Source organism: Pristiophorus japonicus, chromosome 14 (genome assembly GCF_044704955.1).
Source record: "Pristiophorus japonicus isolate sPriJap1 chromosome 14, sPriJap1.hap1, whole genome shotgun sequence".
In the NCBI taxonomy this organism is placed as follows: Eukaryota; Metazoa; Chordata; class Chondrichthyes; family Pristiophoridae; genus Pristiophorus; species Pristiophorus japonicus.
The window spans coordinates 153,542,636-153,561,170 of NC_091990.1; the positions used below are offsets into that span (position 1 = coordinate 153,542,636).

The 18,535-nt window shown below is 44.9% G+C and overlaps 1 protein-coding gene across 1 annotated transcript in view; it reads right to left on the reverse strand.

Moving 5' to 3' along the window:
• Positions 1–18,535, reverse strand: part of ano3 (anoctamin 3) — a 334,095-nt gene that overhangs the window by 67,968 nt on the left and 247,592 nt on the right. The window contains exons 17-20 of the mRNA XM_070898640.1: positions 16,623–16,680; positions 15,228–15,325; positions 6,442–6,587; positions 1,306–1,458 (exon numbers count right to left, since the gene is read on the reverse strand). Coding sequence (XP_070754741.1) covers positions 1,306–1,458; positions 6,442–6,587; positions 15,228–15,325; positions 16,623–16,680 — 455 coding nt within the window. The remainder of the gene's footprint in view (positions 1–1,305; positions 1,459–6,441; positions 6,588–15,227; positions 15,326–16,622; positions 16,681–18,535) is intronic.

The following is an 18,535-nucleotide window of genomic DNA, read 5'->3' on the forward strand; positions in this document are numbered from 1 at the left end:
CTGGAATTCCCTCCTTAAATCTCTCTGCCTCCCCACTTCCTTTAAGACTCTCCTTAAAACCTACTTCTTCAACCAAGGTATGGGTCATCTGCCCTCACATCTCCTTATACGGCTCAGTGTCAATTTTGTTTTTTTGGTAACACTCCTGTGAAGCACCTTGTGATGTTTTATTATATTTTATTACATTCACCACACGGGCTGCAGTGGTTCAAGAAGGCAGCTCATCACCACCTTCTCAAGGGCAATTAGGGATGGGCAATAAATGCTGGCCTTGCCAGCAACACCCACATCCTAGGAACCAAAAAAAGGTGCTATATAAATATAAGTTGTTTGAAATACTTTATTCCATCTGATCTTCAGAGACTTTGCTCTCAAAAGGTAGCTCTGGAGCCCTGTAATGTAAATCCCAGACCATCCCGAGAGCTGCAGTGAGCTTCATTTGTAGCTCATGTTCACATACAAAGCACCACATGCTTCCAGAATCGAGATGGCTAGAATGCCTTCCTTTGAGCTCTACCTGCTGAACACTAAACAATACCAAGCACATGCTAGAATAAACATAAGTGGAAAACTAGAAACCCTCTATTCACATCTCAGGTTGGTGGATATGTCAGAAGATAATTTAAAAGAATGTAAATTTGCTTTTATTTATCGGGAAACCAAGAAGAAGAACCAAATCTTTTTAATGCAGAATACCAGTTTGAAGAAGGGAAAAGAAGACAAGGTCATTCAGGAGGTAGTGATGCTAGGTTTGGGTTTTAGAAGTCTGAGTAAGGATAAAGGAAGTGCCGAGGGAGGTCGAGATTTCCACAGGTCTTGGGGAAACAATGAGTTACAATAAGAGACTGCATAACAAGCTTTGTTTCAACACAGAGCGGGTGTAGGGAGCAGGAAGAATATGTAAGATTTCTAATACATTTCCAACTTAGAAGTAACAAAAAAGTGGAAAGACCAGTGTCAGAACATCAATAACATAGGGGAAGACTGGAGGTGAGAGAAAGGGACAACAAAAGTTTTCTTGTACCCTGTCCTGACATGCGAGCGAAGAACTTCCACAAATACAAGAGAAATATTCAAGGCCTGCACAAGTTTGGGCTCTACAGAAAGTCAAGGGGAGGAAGAAATGTTCAACACGATAAAAGCAACCCAAGCCTCTCAGAAGCAGCTTTAAGCGAGGGGATGTAGGAATTCGACTAGATCTTCACAGAGAAAAGTCAACAGCTTATGCATTTTATGATACAATTCTCTTGGAAAGCATCTTATCTCTATGCAGGGTATTGCAGTGAAAGAATCCGAGTGTATTACCTATATCTGTTGCTCTTGCAGGCAATGGCCGTCTCCACTGTGTGACGAATTTGTAAGCATCCAGCCTTATTTCGATGATATTGTTTAGGAGAGCAAGGAGCGGAGCCAGGGGGAAGGCCGCAACAAAGATTGTTGTGAAACCAAACTGTAAAACTAGATTAAAATGAGAATCACAATTACCATATTGCATAAATAACTGAAAACAGATTCAAATTAATTAATTAGCCACAGTTCAAATCAAATATATACATTTGTGTCATTAGCATAGCAGTTTTTACATTGAGACAAACATTTGTTTTTAATTTGTTTCATTTCATTAAACAAAGTATTATTCAAATACACTGTGCAAGCTGATGTCAGTCATGGCTCAGCTGGTAGCATTTTCGCCCGAATCAGAAGGTCGTGGGCGCAAGTCCCACTCCAGAGACTTGAGCACTTAATCCAATCTGACACTTCAGTGCAGTACTGAGGGAGTGCTGCACTGTCGGAGGTGCCGTCTTTCGCATGAGATTTTAAACCGAGATGCTGTCTGCTCTCTCAGGTGGCTGCAAAGGATCCCATGGCACAATTCAAAGAAAAGCAGGGAGGTTCTCTCTGGTGTCTTGGCCGACGTTTATCCTTCAACCAGCACCTAAAAACAGATGATCTGGTCATTTATTGCATTGCTGTTTGTGGGAACTTGCTGTTTGCAAATTGGTTGCCATGTTTCCTATTGCAACAGTGACTACACTCCAAAAATACTTCCTTGGGGAGGAAGGGAAGGGAACAGAAGGGAAGGAGGGGAGGGGGGGGGGAGGGGAGGGGAGGAAGGAAGGAAGGAAATTAATTAATTTATTTATTTCTACTTGGCTTGAAATAATTTTACCTGGCATAATTGAAACTGAAGTACCTGGGTTTCAATAGGTGGCTCTCTAGAGAGTGATTAAGTTGTTCAGATGGCTTAAAAACCATTTTGTAGATGTAATTTAAAAAACTGAAGTCAGCTTTAAAAACTGCCCTGTTTGTAATGATTTCAAGTGGCTGAAAGATGCTTTGTGTAAACACTTACATGGTAAGGGGTGGGCTGAGTATGCCTGGCCAGGGATTACTATCTTAGCACTGCACACCCTTGCCATTTTGAAATAGGAAGAAAGCTCACGGATGCTAAAGCCTATTCTGAAGTATTGCTTAAATAATTGCTCCCAGTAATACACTGAAACGACCTTTTCAAATTAAACTAACATTGCTTCTCCAGTTAATTTTAAAGTTGTTTTCTCCTCTTTAGGGGTATATTTTCCAATTGACAACCGATTAAGTAGGGATGATTAGCTTCTTGTGCTAGATCCTTCAGTATACTAATTTTGTCAACTTTAACTCAGTTAATATAAACAGGTTTACAGCTTCCTAAAAGTAGAACAGAGGGAATGTCGTACAAGGGTGCTAAACATTTGTACCTGAACTTTGCTGAATGCCAAATATGCCTCAAGGTCTCTTTGTATTAAGCACTATTGCCTCCAAGTCTCTGTTAGTGCTGTTTTTTATTACATAGAATTTACAGCACAGAAACAGGCCATTCGACCCAACAGGTCTGTCACTCTTTCTACTCCACATGTGCCTCATCCCACTCTAATTTACCTGTCCCCTTATCCCTCATGTAAGCATCAAGCCTCTCCTTAAATCCATCTATGCTATCTGCTGCTACCACTCCACATTGCAGGATGTTCTATAATTCTCTCCGTCTAAAGAAATTCCTTCTGAATCCTTTACTTAATGTTAGTGGTTATCTTATATTTACATCCCGTTGTTCTGAACTCCCCCACAACTGGAAACAGTTTCTCCACATCCACCCTATTAAACCCCTGCATAATTATAAAGCCCTCTATCAGATCTCGTCTTTAACTTCACTTTTCCAGCGAAAAGAGGCCCAACCTGCTCAATCTACTCTGACAGTTGGATCCTCTCAATTCTAATAATATCCTTGTAAATCTGTTCTGCACTTTCAGCTATGCTTCAATATTCGTCCTGTAGTATGGAGACCAGAACTGTCCACGGTACTCCAAGCGTGGTCTGATCCAGGTTCTATATAAATTTAACATTATCTCCCTCCTTTTGTATTCTATTCCTCTAGAAATTAACCCCAGTACTTTGTTCACACACTTTGGGCTGAAATTCAGTCCTGCCGGAAATCTGGCGCACCTACCTTTTTCTAAAGAGTTTTTAAAGAGAACCCCTCTTTCGTGAAATTCAGCTTTTTGTCCCTTTTTTCCAATCGGCCAGGAAGTCAGTCATAAAGGGGGCAGAAGTGCGGCGGTAAGTGCTGGTGGGGAGTGGAAGTGGAGGCGGAATGGATTCTCCACCGCTGTCACTCAACAGCGGAGCGGTGGTGACTTCATTGCACGTCTGCGTCATCACATATCTCCCCTCTGTTAAAGGGGTGAGAATCGGCCATCAGTCACGATCAGACACTGAACCACCAGGGAGAGTTTTGGCTGGGCCAAGAGGGGGCGTCAGGCTGACCAGAAATTGGCGACCGCTCGACTCCACCACATGACTGCCGCAAACGGGTGGTAATGGGCCTTATCGGAACCCTGAATTTCGGCCCCTTTATGTCTTATCAACTTGCGTTGCTGCTTTTAGTGACTTATGTCTCTGTACTCGATTACATATACACGGGCATTTATATACACGCTCTATACATATACACACACACACACACACACACACACATTGCTGATCTTCCTCAATAGTATTTACAGGCAAAATTAAAATGGTTATCTTTCTATCGCAATCGCTCTGCTTCTTCCCAGTCTCTATTTCTCACCGTGTCCTGTGTTTTTCACTCTTCCTGTCTCTTGGTTTCCCATTGTCATCGCAGATTCCTGCCTCTGACTTTCTCATTCGTCCTATAAGTTTGTCTTTTCCCCTCCTCTCTATTCTATATGTCTCCAACTATCTCTGTATAAATTTTTCAAGTCATTTTGAGGTAATTCATTTTGAGGTAAAAAGCTGCATAATCTAAACATTTGCAAAGGACACCGTGAATGCTCGGAACTTCAGTTTACCTTCTGAAGCAGAAAGTCACATTAAAGAATAATAGAATTTGATATAAACATTCAATGACTCTGATGTTTCATAATCTTATATCCATGAGCTATGCATTTCAACTTTTATTTTGCTTCACACTTAATTCATATGTAAAAGCTTTCATTTCTTCTGCAGAAACAATGATGATTTTGAAAGTTTTTTTGATGAAATGCATTTAGAATCGTTGGGCCCAAGTTTCAAGCCGCGCCGAGAACGGCGCAGTCCCGACCTGGACGCCCATTTTTCGCGCCACAAAGTGCGCCTAAAAAAACCCTCCGTATTCTCCACTCCCCTGCAGGTCCTCTGGCCCTCGGCGCAGCGCAGCAGGAGCTGTAGGGGGCGGAGCCAGGTCCCTGCGCTGAAAACAGTGCCGGGACCTCTGCACATGCGCGCTACAGTGGGCACGCAAGTGCAGTAGCTCCAGGCGCCCGAAACTGTGTGGGAGGGGCCCGAAGCACGCAGCCCCTAGCCCTGGCCGAATGGCCTCACTGGGACTGCGTGAATAAGGCTCCTCCCACGGCCAGCTCCTGCTTCCTTCCGACCCGACTCGACTCCCGCTTCCCGCCCCCTGCCTCCAGACCGGACCCGACTCCCGCATCCCGCCCCCCCCCCCCCGACTGGATTCGACCTGACCTCCCTCCCCCCGACCTGACCTCCCTCTCCCTCCCTCCCACCGACCCGAACCGAACCAACCTCCCTCCCACCCGACCCAACGCCACCCACCTGTAAATCTGGTGCTGGGGACGTGCCCTGCCCGAAGTCTCGGGCCTGGCCCGTTCAGCCTCCCTCCCCCTTCTCCATCCCCCCCCCAATCTCCTTCCTCCCCCCACCCCCATCTCCTTCCCCCCCCCATCTCCTTTACCCCCCATCTACCCCCCTCCCCCTTCCCTCCCTCTGCTCCCCCCCTCTCTCCCTCTACCCCCCTCCTCCCCCTCACCTCGCTGTCAGAAACACAGACACTGACAGACAGAGAATGAGAGATACACACAGACAGAGAGATAGAGACACTGACAGAGACACACTGAGGGGGGCATCCCAGCATGCTGTTGGAGGGCTCCCGGTGCTGCAGTCAGTAATTAGAAAATGTTTTATTTATTGATTTAAAAAAAAATTATTTCTTATTAATTTTTTTTGATTGAGTTATTGGTTGATTTATCGATGTATTTATCATTTATTATTGATGATGGCTCTTTATTTGTAAAACTGAAGTGTTTAATATTTGTAAACTTCCCTTTAAACATCCCCCCACCCCCCATTCCCTACGCCTGATTTGTAACCTACGCCTGATTTTCTATAGTGTAGACAAGGTTTTTTCGAGCGTACAAAAATCTTCACTTACTCCATTCTAAGTTAGTTTGGAGTAAGTTTTCACTGACGAAACTTTGAAAACAGGCGTAAGTGGCCGGACACGTCCCCTTTTGAAAAAAAAATTCTGTTCCAAAGTGAAACTGTTCTAACTGGAGCAAACTAAATGACGAGAATTCCGATTTCTAAGATACTCCGTTCTACACCAGTTGCTCCTAAAAATCAGGAGCAAATCATGTGGAAACTTGGGGTCATAGAATGGTTGCAGCACAGAAGGAGGCCATTTGGCCCATCGAGCCCATGCCGGCTCTCTGCAAGAGAACTTCAGCCAGTCCCACTCCCCGCCCTTTCTTCGTAGCTCTGTGAATTTTTTTCCTTCAGGTACTTATCCAGCTCCATTTTGAAAGCCATGATTGAATCTGCCTCCACCACCCTTTCAGGCAGTGCATTCCAGGTCCTAAACACCCGCTGCGTAAAAATATGTGATAGGCCAAAAATCTCTAGCTATAATCTGGAATTGGATAATGGGTAATCTGGGTGAATTTTGATAATATTTATATCAATGAGTAATGCAAGTTATCATTGTGATCTTCCTGTGATTGTCATACTGCGAAATACATAGAATTTGTTATGGTGCTTGCTTATTTGGTAGGGGATGAGTTAAATAATTACTCACCGAACTATTGACATTAAATACTTAAACACGAGACTCTTCAGCCAACAATATTAAGTTGCAGTGATGTAAAACACTGTTGTTCGAGTTCTTACCCATTTCTAAATATTCATCTATCAGTCCATGTATATTCATGGGCTGCAGATTCCAATCCTTTTCCCATTGAGGTAGTTCGACTTTATTCTCCACACTGTGACCAGCTTTCTTCATTTTCCTTCGTGACCACCAATTCTGCAACAGACTGCACAAACCAGGAAATTATTGCAGTAACAGAACTATATACCACCCAGCAGTAACATTGCAGCTTATTAATATTTCACAGCAATACAATTGTCTTTCATTCTCTCTTGCTATCTCTCTCTCTCTCACACGCACACCCAACTGCCACAAGAAAAGACATTTGATTCCGGAACCTATTTCAGAATTGTTGATAAAATGATAGAATCATCGGGCTCAATTTTCCCCAGTGATTTGCGCCGTTTGTTTGGCGCGCACCACTTTTTTTGGCCTAAATTAAAATATCCAAGTTTCCTCCAATATTGTGTGCCAGCGTAACTCATAGTTACGCTTTTTTAGGTTCGTTTTTTTTGCTTCATAGCGGACGTAACCTGGTGTCTGCGCCAGTTTTTCACATTTATGCAAGTTTGGCCAACTGACAATTCTCTGAGGACGGTGTATGTGGCCACTCCCAATAAACCTTCTGGACACTTAAGAAAAACCAGCGCACATTAAAAAATCGGCGCAGAAAGACGCCATTGTTTTTAGGCGAAGTTTTGGAGGGAGTCAAGAACACATTAAATATGCATCATCAAGCTTAATTTTTTTCAAACTTAAAATGCAGAAAATGATAGTTTAACGCAATTCTTTAATTTTGGAATTTTTCAATGTGCCACACCGCCACCGAATGTCTCCAAACCTGGCTCGAGGGTCGGAGCGTCGACCGGCAGAATCGGTCCCTCGCCCAGACACAGGGGTTCGGGGCTCAGCTTCAAAAGAAGCCTGGGGGGTGGTGGGGGGTGGGGGGGGGCGGTGGGGGTGTGTGGAAGCCGAACTGAAGGGATGAGAACCCTTGCACTATGCAGCAGCATCAAAAGAAGCCCGTGGAAGGGGGGGTGTTTGCCGAGCCCCTGTGCCCGGGCGAGGGAGTGATTCTGCCGGCCGACCCTCGAGTCCGGTGAGGAGACATTCAGTCGGCGGTGGGGTGGTTCTTTGAAAAAAGTCTAAAATTAAAGAATTGCATTAGACTTCATTGCCCAAAATGTTCTCATTTGAATGTCTAGCTTCCTGTTCTAAGCAAGCCCATTGCGCATCGGCCTTGGGGAGAGAGACAACAAAGAAACTTGTCCTGCTGTTTTGAGCTTCTTGCAAAGGTAGAATTTAATCACGGGGGCAATATTGACAATGCCACACCTCGTGTAAGCCTTCTGCATGATGGTGCTACGGAGGAGACGATTGATTCAACGTCATCGCATGAGGAACCTCAGAGCACGTACGATGATGGGCAGGAAGCCTTACCCATGTCGGGTATATTGAAACAGGCGTACATACCTGCACCTGATTGATGCAGACTGTGTGAGAAGGCTGCATTTCTGCAAATAAGCTGTAACCGAGATCTGTGAATTAGCAAAAGCCGACCTGCAACCAAGAAGCGTCAGGAGGACTGCTTTGTCAGTTGAAGTGAAGGTTACAGCATTTTATATATCTGGATCATTCCAGGCCACAACTGGGGATGTGTGCGCCATTTCTCAACATGCAACACATTCGGCAGGTGACTGTTGTACTAGATGCCCGGAAGAATGACTACAGCAAGTTCCCCATGACCGCCCAGGCAATGTGTGAAAGGGCTGTGGGATTCTCCAGGATTGCTGGCTTCCCAAAGGTACAGGGCTGCATGGATTGTACTCACATTGCCTTGTGAGCACCTTGGGAGAATTACGAGATGTACAGGCACAGAAAAGGCTTCCACTCCGTTAATGTGCAGCTTGTGTGTGACTACATGCATCGCATCATGGCAGTTGACGCGAGATATCCTGGGAGCACCTATGATTTGTTTATCCTACATGAGAGCGCGATATCTGCCATGTTTCAGCAGCAGCCAGAAGGGAAGAGCTGGCTACTGGGAGACAAAGGGTACGGCCTCGCCTCCTGGCTCATGACATCCCGATGCGTAACCCAGAAGGAAGCTGAGCGGAAATACAACATGTCACAAACGCAGCATAATAGAGAGGACCATTGGCATCTTGAAACAGTGTTTCTGATGCCTGGACCATTCCGGAGATGACTTGCAATACTCCCCTGAGATTGTCGGTCAGTTCACTGTTGTGTGCTGCATGCTGCATAACTTAGCCATCATGAGGCAGCAGCAGCTGGTAGTAGAAGACCCACCTGAGGTGAGAGTGGCTGATGATGATGAGGAAGATGCAGATGACGAGGAGGTGGAGGAGGAGGAGGAAGCCAAGCAACTACCTGAACCAGGAGCACGAAGGCAGAGGAGGGCGGGCCATCATGCCCCTTTAATGATTGCTCGAGCCTTGCGCCAGCAGCTCATCCATGAACGCTTTGCTGCCTGAAGGCTCAGCGGCAACTATTCCAAATGGACCATGTTTACTGTTTGGACCTGTTCCGTAATGTTGTCTAGTGTTAATGGAACAAATAATGGAAATGATTCTTCTTTATTAACATAACTTTTTGAAGTAATGGAACAAATAATGGAAATCAGTTATAATTTAAAATATATTTTATTCAAAAGTTTAACACTTGTTTGTACTTAACTTAACATTAATAAAAATATTCTTGTAACAAACTTTAACGTTTTCAGTTTAGATCGCTTACAAACTTTAAGATCACTTAAACTCTAAGATCATGTAAAAACTTTAAGATCACTTACAAACTTTTAAACTTGTAAATTTACATAACTTACAAAAAACTTTTAATTTGAGAACAGTTACAACAGTAACAACAGTAACACTATTGCAGCAGCTAACTCTGACATTCCCTCCCTCATGTGTCCTGACAGTGTCTCAAAAACCTCCAACATTCCCTCCCTCATGTTCACTTACAGCGCAATAGCTACCTGCAACATTCCCTCCCATTGTGCCCTGACATTGTATCAGCTGCCTACAACATTCCCTCCCTCATGTTCCACATTTCCTGTGAGTGTTGTTACTTCTCCCAACAGTCCTGATACCTCATCACCCACCCCACTGATGGTGTCCAGGAGTGATCGGGTAAGGTCAATGCTCTCCACACTCATTGCCATCATCTGAACCATATCTGTTAGATCCTGAGCCTCAGAAGAGCGCTGTCGAGCTCTCCTTTCCTTCCTCACCCTGGGTGTGGCTCGCTGCATTCCACTGTGACCCGCAGCGTCGGACGGTGGGGCCCTAGGTGTGCCTCGCTGCGTCCCACTGGAATCCCCAGCCTCGCACTGTGAGAAACCATGGAATGTCCCACCAATATTCGTACTACTCAGGAAAGGGCCTGGCACCTCAATGGGCGGCATCTGCACCTCCTCCAGAGTGAGTACAATAGTGTGGGCTTCATCCATCACCTCCCCCTCCCCGTCATGCTCTTGGTCTGGAAGGTGGGATTGGAAGATGTTCTCCTCTTCAGGCTCGTCCGGGTCTGAATCTTCTTCTGCATCGGCTTCAGCCTCGTCAGGGTTGGCCTCAAGTTCTGCAAATATAACAGAACAGACAAATGGTTAGCAGCAGTGGAGGGGGCAGGGTGGATGGCATGAGTAGGCTCACATAGCACAGGCAGCAGGCTTATTTGAAGGACAGGATGAATGATAGCATATTGCATCAACTGAAGCATAGCTGACGGAGACATCCCCAGGAACCAAAGCATGGCTAGCCTGCGCAGTACTTAACATTTAGGAAAGCCAGACTGTGGAATTTGCAGAACTTATCCTCTCCCTTGAGTGTGGACCCAGCTTGTGCAGTGGTGGTTGCTTTTCTCCAGGCAGGACCCATCAAAGCAGCGACCCTCTCTTCCAAGGGTGTCAGTGGGTGTAGATTTGCCGGACCTCCTCCTGTTCGAGTTCTTTCCCTTTTTGTTGTGTGCCACCTTCCTCTGCAAAAATGAAAATATAACTTTCTGCTGGGTGGAACATATACAGATGGTCACATTTACAATTGCAATTCCAGTGAATAAATTAAAATATTACTTGCACTAACTACTTGACCAAGATCCTGCCAATTCTTTTTGCACTGGCCCCTGGACCTCGGGGCGGTCACTATTGCACAGTAATCTTCTGCAAGTTGGTTCCAGCGTTTCTTCATTTCTTTTGATGAAACTTTTATGTGAATCTGCTGGTGTCCAGCTCGTGCCATCTGGCCTCAATTACAGTAACCAGTGCCTCCACTTCATCCTGTGAGAAATTTTTGGTCCTTGAGCCGCGTTGCATCTTGTATTGCAGCTCCGATTTTATCAATGAGAATTAAAGTTCTCACATTACAACTGGTTCTTTAAAAATGGCCGACTGCAGACCGCGAGCTGTACTGGGCATGCACGCCCATAGCAGTCACGTCAAAAATGTCCTTTTTATCCCCACGTATGCGCAGAATGGGGGGGCATCGTTTTATCACCGCAGACATCAGGCCCCAATTTCAAAAAATAGAACGGGGAAACATGCTAGTTTTTTTTTGGAGTAGTAGCAGCCAAAAAAAAAAACGGCCGTAACTCTTGCAGTACGCCAAAAAATGGCACTGGGGAAAATTGAGCCCATAGAAATTTACAGCACGGAAGGAGGCCATTTTAGCCCATCATGTGTGCGCTGGCCGATAAAGAGCTATCCAGCCTAATCCCACTTTCCAGCACTTGGTCCATAGCACTGTAAGTCTCGGCACTTTAAGTGCACATCCAAGTACTTTTTAAATGTGGTGAGGGTTTCTGCCTCTACCACCCTTTCAGGCAGTGAGTTCCAGACCCCCACCAACCTCTGGGTGAAAATATTTCCCCTCAAATTCCCGCTAATCCTTCTACCAATTACTTTAAATCTATGCTCCCAGATTGTTGACCCCTCTGCCAATAGAAATCGGTCCTTCCTATCCACTCTATTTAGGCCCCTCATAATTTTATACACTTTAATCAGGTCTCCCCTCAGCCTCCTCTGTTCCAAAGAAAACAAACCCATCCAAGTTCAATACATAAGTTTATATACAAGTTCCGATACACAACATAGTCTGTTAACAAGTCAGAACAAAATAAATATCTCTCACATAACCAGACATGAATAAAACAAATCTAAATACATACATACTGAAAATCAATTACTGCAATCAGAAAATCGCAAGCAACTCGCAGCTCAGGGCTTTTCTCGAATTCTGTTTCGAGATAAGAAACAAACTTATAATTGCAATGAAATTCTGGATTGCAATCTGGATAAACTGGGATCCCGTGAATGTGGAAAAATGAAAAAGTGTGCATCCACATTTTTACTCCCTGCTCAATGGAATCAAACCAATTGACTGCACTACATTTTCTTGCCACTAGATGGTTGACTTTGCAAATAAGATCGACTTGTGCCATTCAAGAACAGAAAATTAACCCCGGCATTTATGAGGTGGGTGGTGATTGGGGATCAGAAGGCTCCGGGGCTCCAGATAGTTGTTGATATTGCAGAGCAAGTTCCGATGACATCATCGGACCCTATCTGCATATGAAAAACAGGACCTGCTTCCTGCCTGCGGGTGTACTCCTTGTTAACATGGGGACACGTCAGGAGAAAGTTGGATTCATAGGGGGGTAACTGGCAGCCGTTACACAGGAAAGGGAATAGGCCATTTAGCCCCTCAAGTCTGGTACGCCATTCAATTCAACAGTTATACAGGGTATTGGTGAGGCCACACCTGGAATACTGCGTACAGTTTTGGTTTCCATATTTACGAAAGGGTATACTTGTTTTGGAGGCTGTTCAGAAAAGGTTCACTAGGTTGATTCTGGAGATGAGGGGGTTGACTTATGAGGAAAGGTTGAGGAGGTTGAGCCTCTACTCATTGGAATTCAGAAGAATGAGGTGATCTTATCGAAACGTATATGAGTATGAGGAGGCTTGACAAGGTGGATAGAGAGAGGATGTTTTCACTGATAGGGGAGACCAGAACTAGGGGGCATAATCTTAGAATAAGGGGCCGCCCATTTAAAACTGAGATGAGGAGAAATTTCTTCTCTCAGAGGGTTGTAAATCTGTGGAATTCGCTGCCTCAGAGAGTTGTGGAAGCTGGGTCATTGAATAAATTTAAGTTAGAGATGGACAGTTTCTGAATCGATAAGGGATTAAGGGGTTATGGGGAGCGGGCAGGGAAGTGGACCTGAGTCCATGATCGGATCAGCCAAGATCGTATTAAATGGCGGAGCAGGCTCCAGGGGCCGTATGGCCTACTCCTGTTCCTATTTCTTATGTTCTTATGTTCAATGAGATCATGGCTGATCTGTGACTTAACTCCATAACCCTTAATACCTTTGGTTAACAAAAATTTATTAATCTCAGATTTAAAATTAACAATTGACCTGGCATCAATTACAGTTTGCCGAAGAGAGTTCAAAACTCCTAACACCCTTTGTCTGTAGTAGTGTTTTCTAACTTCACTCCTGAAAGGCCTGGTTTGAATGTATAGACTATGTTCCCGAGTCCTAGACTTTCCAAGCAGCGGAAATAGTTTCTCTCTATCAACCCTATCTGTTCCCCTTAATATCTTGAAAACTTCAATTAAATTACCACTTGACCACAACCCTAGTTTGTGTAATCTCTCCTCATAGTTTAACCCTTGAAGTCTGAGTAACATTCTGGTTAATCTACGCTGCACTCCCTCCAAGGCCAATATATCCTTCCTAAGGTGTGGTGCCCAGAACTGCTCACAGTACTCCAGGTGTGGTTGGTGCCCAGAACTGTTCACAGTACTCCAGGTGTGGTCGGTGCCTAGAACTGTTCACAGTACTCCAGGTGTGGTCAGTGCCCAGAACTGCTCACAGTACTCCAGGTGTGGTCGGTGCCTAGAACTGCTCACAGTACTCCAGATGTTGTCGGTGCCCAGAACTGTTCACAGTACTCCAGGTGTGGTCAGTGCCTAGAACTGTTCACAGTACTCCAGGTGTGGTCAGTGCCTAGAACTGTTCACAGTACTCCAGGTGTGGTCAGTGCCCAGAACTGTTCACAGTACTCCAGGTGTGGTCAGTGCCTAGAACTGCTCACAGTACTCCAGGTGTGGTCAGTGCCCAGAACTGTTCACAGTACTCCAGGTGTGGTCGGTGCCTAGAACTGCTCACAGTACTCCAGGTGTGGTCGGTGCCCAGAACTGCTCACAGTACTCCAGGTGTGGTCAGTGCCCAGAACTGCTCACAGTACTCCAGGTGTGGTCAGTGCCCAGAACTGCTCACAGTACTCCAGGTGTGGTAAGTGCCTAGAACTGTTCACAGTACTCCAGGTGTGGTCAGTGCCTAGAACTGCTCACAGTACTCCAGGTGTGGTCAGTGCCCAGAACTGTTCACAGTACTCCAGGTGTGGTCAGTGCCCAGAACTGTTCACAGTACTCCAGGTGTGGTCGGTGCCTAGAACTGTTCACAGTACTCCAGGTGTGGTAAGTGCCCAGAACTGTTCACAGTACTCCAGGTGTGGTCAGTGCCCAGAACTGTTCACAGTACTCCAGGTGTGGTCAGTGCCTAGAACTGCTCACAGTACTCCAGGTGTGGTCAGTGCCCAGAACTGCTCTCAGTACTCCAGGTGTGGTCGGTGCCTAGAACTGCTCTCAGTACTCCAGGTGTGGTCGGTGCCTAGAACTGCTCACAGTACTCCAGGTGTGGTCAGTGCCTAGAACTGCTCACAGTACTCCAGGTGTGGTAAGTCCCTAGAACTGCTCACAGTACTCCAGGTGTGGTCAGTGCCTAGAACTGTTCACAGTACTCCAGCTGTGGTAAGTGCCTAGAACTGTTCACAGTACTCCAGGTGTGGTCAGTGCCTAGAACTGCTCACAGTACTCCAGGTGTGGTCAGTGCCCAGAACTGCTCACAGTACTCCAGGTGTGGTCAGTGCCTAGAACTGCTCACAGTACTCCAGGTGTGGTCGGTGCCTAGAACTGCTCACAGTACTCCAGGTGTGGTAAGTGCCTAGAACTGCTCACAGTACTCCAGGTGTGGTCGGTGCCTAGAACTGCTCACAGTACTCCAGGTGTGGTCGGTGCCCAGAACTGCTCACAGTACTCCAGGTGTGGTCAGTGCCTAGAACTGTTCACAGTACTCCAGGTGTAGTCGGTGCCTAGAACTGCTCACAGTACTCCAGGTGTGGTCGGTGCCCAGAACTGCTCACAGTACTCCAGGTGTGGTCAGTGCCTAGAACTGCTCTCAGTACTCCAGGTGTGGTCGGTGCCTAGAACTGCTCACAGTACTCCAGGTGTGGTCAGTGCCCAGAACTGCTCACAGTACTCCAGGTGTGGTAAGTGCCTAGAACTGTTCACAGTACTCCAGGTGTGGTAAGTGCCTAGAACTGCTCACAGTACTCCAGCTGTGGTCTAACCAGGGCTGTGTATAGCTGTAGCATGACGTCTTTATTTTACTGGCCCCTCCTCCCAGCTCCCCCTGCGCCAGTTGGGAGCAGTTAAAATCGGGGTCATTGTACCATCCAACTTTGTAGGCAGATGCATTTTAGTCTTCCTGAATGTATCCAAGAGACCACCTTAAAAATGACTTCTTCAGTGAATGATTTCAGCTCGTGTAAATTGAGAGTTTATGGTCGGCAAGAAAAATCACCCTCTAAATATAGCATCTGGTAGGCAGACCAAACTGAAGTAGGTGCACAATATCGTGTGGAGTTCATTTTTAATTGGCTTTTCAGCCCCAGATCATTGGTTTTAACAGACAACTGAGAATAAAACAGAAATCTTACGGATAGCCAAGCTCCATAAAGTTGTTCCACATTTGCTTCAGCACCATGATGATACCCATCTGCATGCACAGGTCAATCAAACAGCCACTGGGATGACACTGTACGAAATAAAAGGCAAGGATTTATCAGAGATGGATCAATATACAAAAATAGATGTGTGCAGGCAGTCAGGATTAAGTTTACAGGCTTTCATTCAAACCAATTACAAACTTCGAGTAAAAATTGTTCCCTAAGCTGCTCCTGTAAGTGACTGTATGGTTCATAGAATCATAGATTCATAGAATCATAGATTCATAGAATCATAGAAATTTACAGCACAGAAGGAGGCCATTCGGCCCATCGTGTCTGCGACAGCCAAAAAAGAGCTATCCAGCCTAATCCCACTTTCCAGCACTTGGTCCATAGCCTTGTAGGTTACGGCATTTCACGTGCATTTCCAAGTATTTTTTAAATGTGGTGAGGGTTTCTGTCTCTTGCTTTCTTCGCTGCAGTGAGTTCCATACCCCCACCACCCTCTGGGTGAAAAAAATTCTCCTCACTCACCTCTAATCCTACCAATTACTTTAAATCTATGCCCCCTGGTTATTGACCCCTCTGCTGAGGGAAATAGGTCCTTCCTATCCACTCTATCTAGGCCTCTGCTTTACAGACCCACGGATAACATTAGTGAGTGATTACTTAAGCTTACTATCACAACATTTAAATATTATGATGTACAAGATTAAATGAAGGGTGAAAGACTGCACTTGACCTCACATTGCAACAGAAGTGATAGGGACACTTTGTAAAACATTAGGGCCTGTGTAGAGGGCTTGGGAAAACATACCAGGTTAACTGTAAATTAGACTATGGTTACTGCATTTGTTTCAAAGGCTTACACTGGCTGAAAAGCAGGCTATTCCTACTCCTATAAAACAAGTTTGTCATCATACAGATATTTATTATTGAGAAATCTGACTGAAAGGCCAAGGCAAATGAGCAACCTTTTCTTCAATATTCCCGGTCACATGGCGTTCATTAATTGCTGTGCACTGCAGCATCAATCTATTCAGGTCCTGCGTTAGTTATTTCAGAGTGGTCCAGATTGCATGTTTCTGGTTGGACAGGATGATTTTGCACAACAAAACACAACATACTGTCTGGACACTTGCTTGAAACTGTTTCATGGAAGGTTTAAATAAAAACTGTTCAAATAAACTCCAATTACTTATTGTCACACAGTCGCAAATTAATGTCAAATGATCAGCTCCTCATTGTCATGGCATAAAATAATTGCAAAATATGTTTCCTGCCATCTGACAGAATTCAATATTTCAACTTTAATGAAAACCTGTTAGCACAAATGTTAGCACAACCGTGGCATGTCAACCAGCAATACAGGTGATGGATGTTTACCTCTTCCAGTCTCCATCTCTGAAACAACTTGACATAGGCACCTGGTCGACCTGAAAACCTGATCAACACACAAGTGGATTTTAGAGCAGTTGGACTTGCAATACATTTGAACTGTTAGCAATAGAAATCTGGAGTTAAAGAAGTAAAATTGAATAGCTATTGAGAAAAATATAGATCTGAAGCAACTAAAGAGTAACGAGCAAATGGATTTGGACACAATGGGCGCTAACATCAATGTTTCCAGACTGATCTGAGCTGCATGGCTTCTAGTGATAACAGCATGAAAGGCAATGTTGAGAAAAGGCCATTTAGCCAATCAGTGCTCAGCGCTCTAGTAATAAGAACATAAGAATTAGGAGCAGGTGTAGGCCTTTCGGCCCCTCGAGCCTGCGCCACCATTCAACAAGATCATGGCTGACCTTCTACCTCAACTCCACCTTCCCGCAGGATCCGCAGATTCCTTGATTCCCTTAGAATTCAAAAATCTATCGATCTTTGTCTTGGATCTACTCAACGGCTGAGCATCCATAGCCCTCAGGGGTAGAGAATTCCAAAGATTGAGTGAAGAAATCTCTCCTCATCTCAGTGCTAAATGGCCGACCCCTTATTCTGATCCTATGACTCTAGGTTCTAAACTCCCCCAGTACTCTAATTTCCACTTTATAGCATGCAACTGTGATTTGAATATCCCTAAATGTTTTTTTTTTGTTTCTAGTACCCTGGCTGGCAGGTACTCCAAGTATTCAGCAATCAATGAGTACTGGAGTTATAATGAGGGGCGAAGGGATACATTCTAGTTCTCATACATTTCTATCGCAAATACACAGCCACTGCTTCCTTTACACCAGAACACTTTGGAGGAACGGGCAGTCAAATAGATATTGGGCCGTCACCTGCGGCCACTCCAGGCCACTTAGGCATGCACTGCGCATGCGCCTAAACCCGGCACTTGTGATCTGTCAAAAGCATGTGAAGGAAAAGGACCTCTGTGGGCGGAGAGTTGGGCTATTTGCCAAAATCCTGCCCAGCGAATGTCCTTCAAATTCTTAAGCTGGATTTGGACACACTGGGCGCTAACATCAATGTTTCCAGACTGATCTGAGCTGCATGGCTTCTAGTGATAACAGCATGAAAGGCAATGTTGAGAAAAGACCATTTAGCCAATCAGTGCTCGGCATAAGGTCTGCTTTTGTCAGCGCAGGAGTTTTAAAAAACTGAAAAATAAAATGTAATCTCTCATTTATATATTAAAAACCTTGTCCATTACTGTAAGTTTATTTTTAGCCCTGTTAAAATATATAATTTAAAAAAAAATGTTGTCTAAAATATTAAATTCAATTGCATTTTAATTAATTTTAAATATGTCATGTGTTTTTTAACTTTATTTTCAGTGTTTGTGTGTATCCCATTCATACTAATGTGAGCTCCGTACATACGGAATTACCATAAGTATGAAGGAGGATCCCCCTACTCTGATAGGTTGGGCCGGCCCACACGATCCCAGATATCCGTATGAAACCTGTAGGATCCTGGGATACGCGGACCCCTACGCTGGCCTTCGCGTAGAGTCCCAGACTGCAAGTCGCCAAACCTCTGGGACCACCAGGTACTCTTGCAGAAATGATTGCTGTCGGAGGCATCAGCCCGCGGGAAGCCTCTGACTACAATTTTTGGCCCATGAAAAGAGACATTCCCCCTCTTCACAAACAGTTCAAATTGTAAAATGCAAACGTCCTTTACATTCTCTTTCTTTGTTAGTGGGTGACAAAAAGGAAAAAAATATACAACACCGAACCACTATCAGACTAGCACCAAGTTGGTCTAGCTGAGTTAATAACTATTATGATTATTGAACACAATACATCACAATATATGGATATTTATATTCTTGGTTCCACTCCCTGACCCAACAA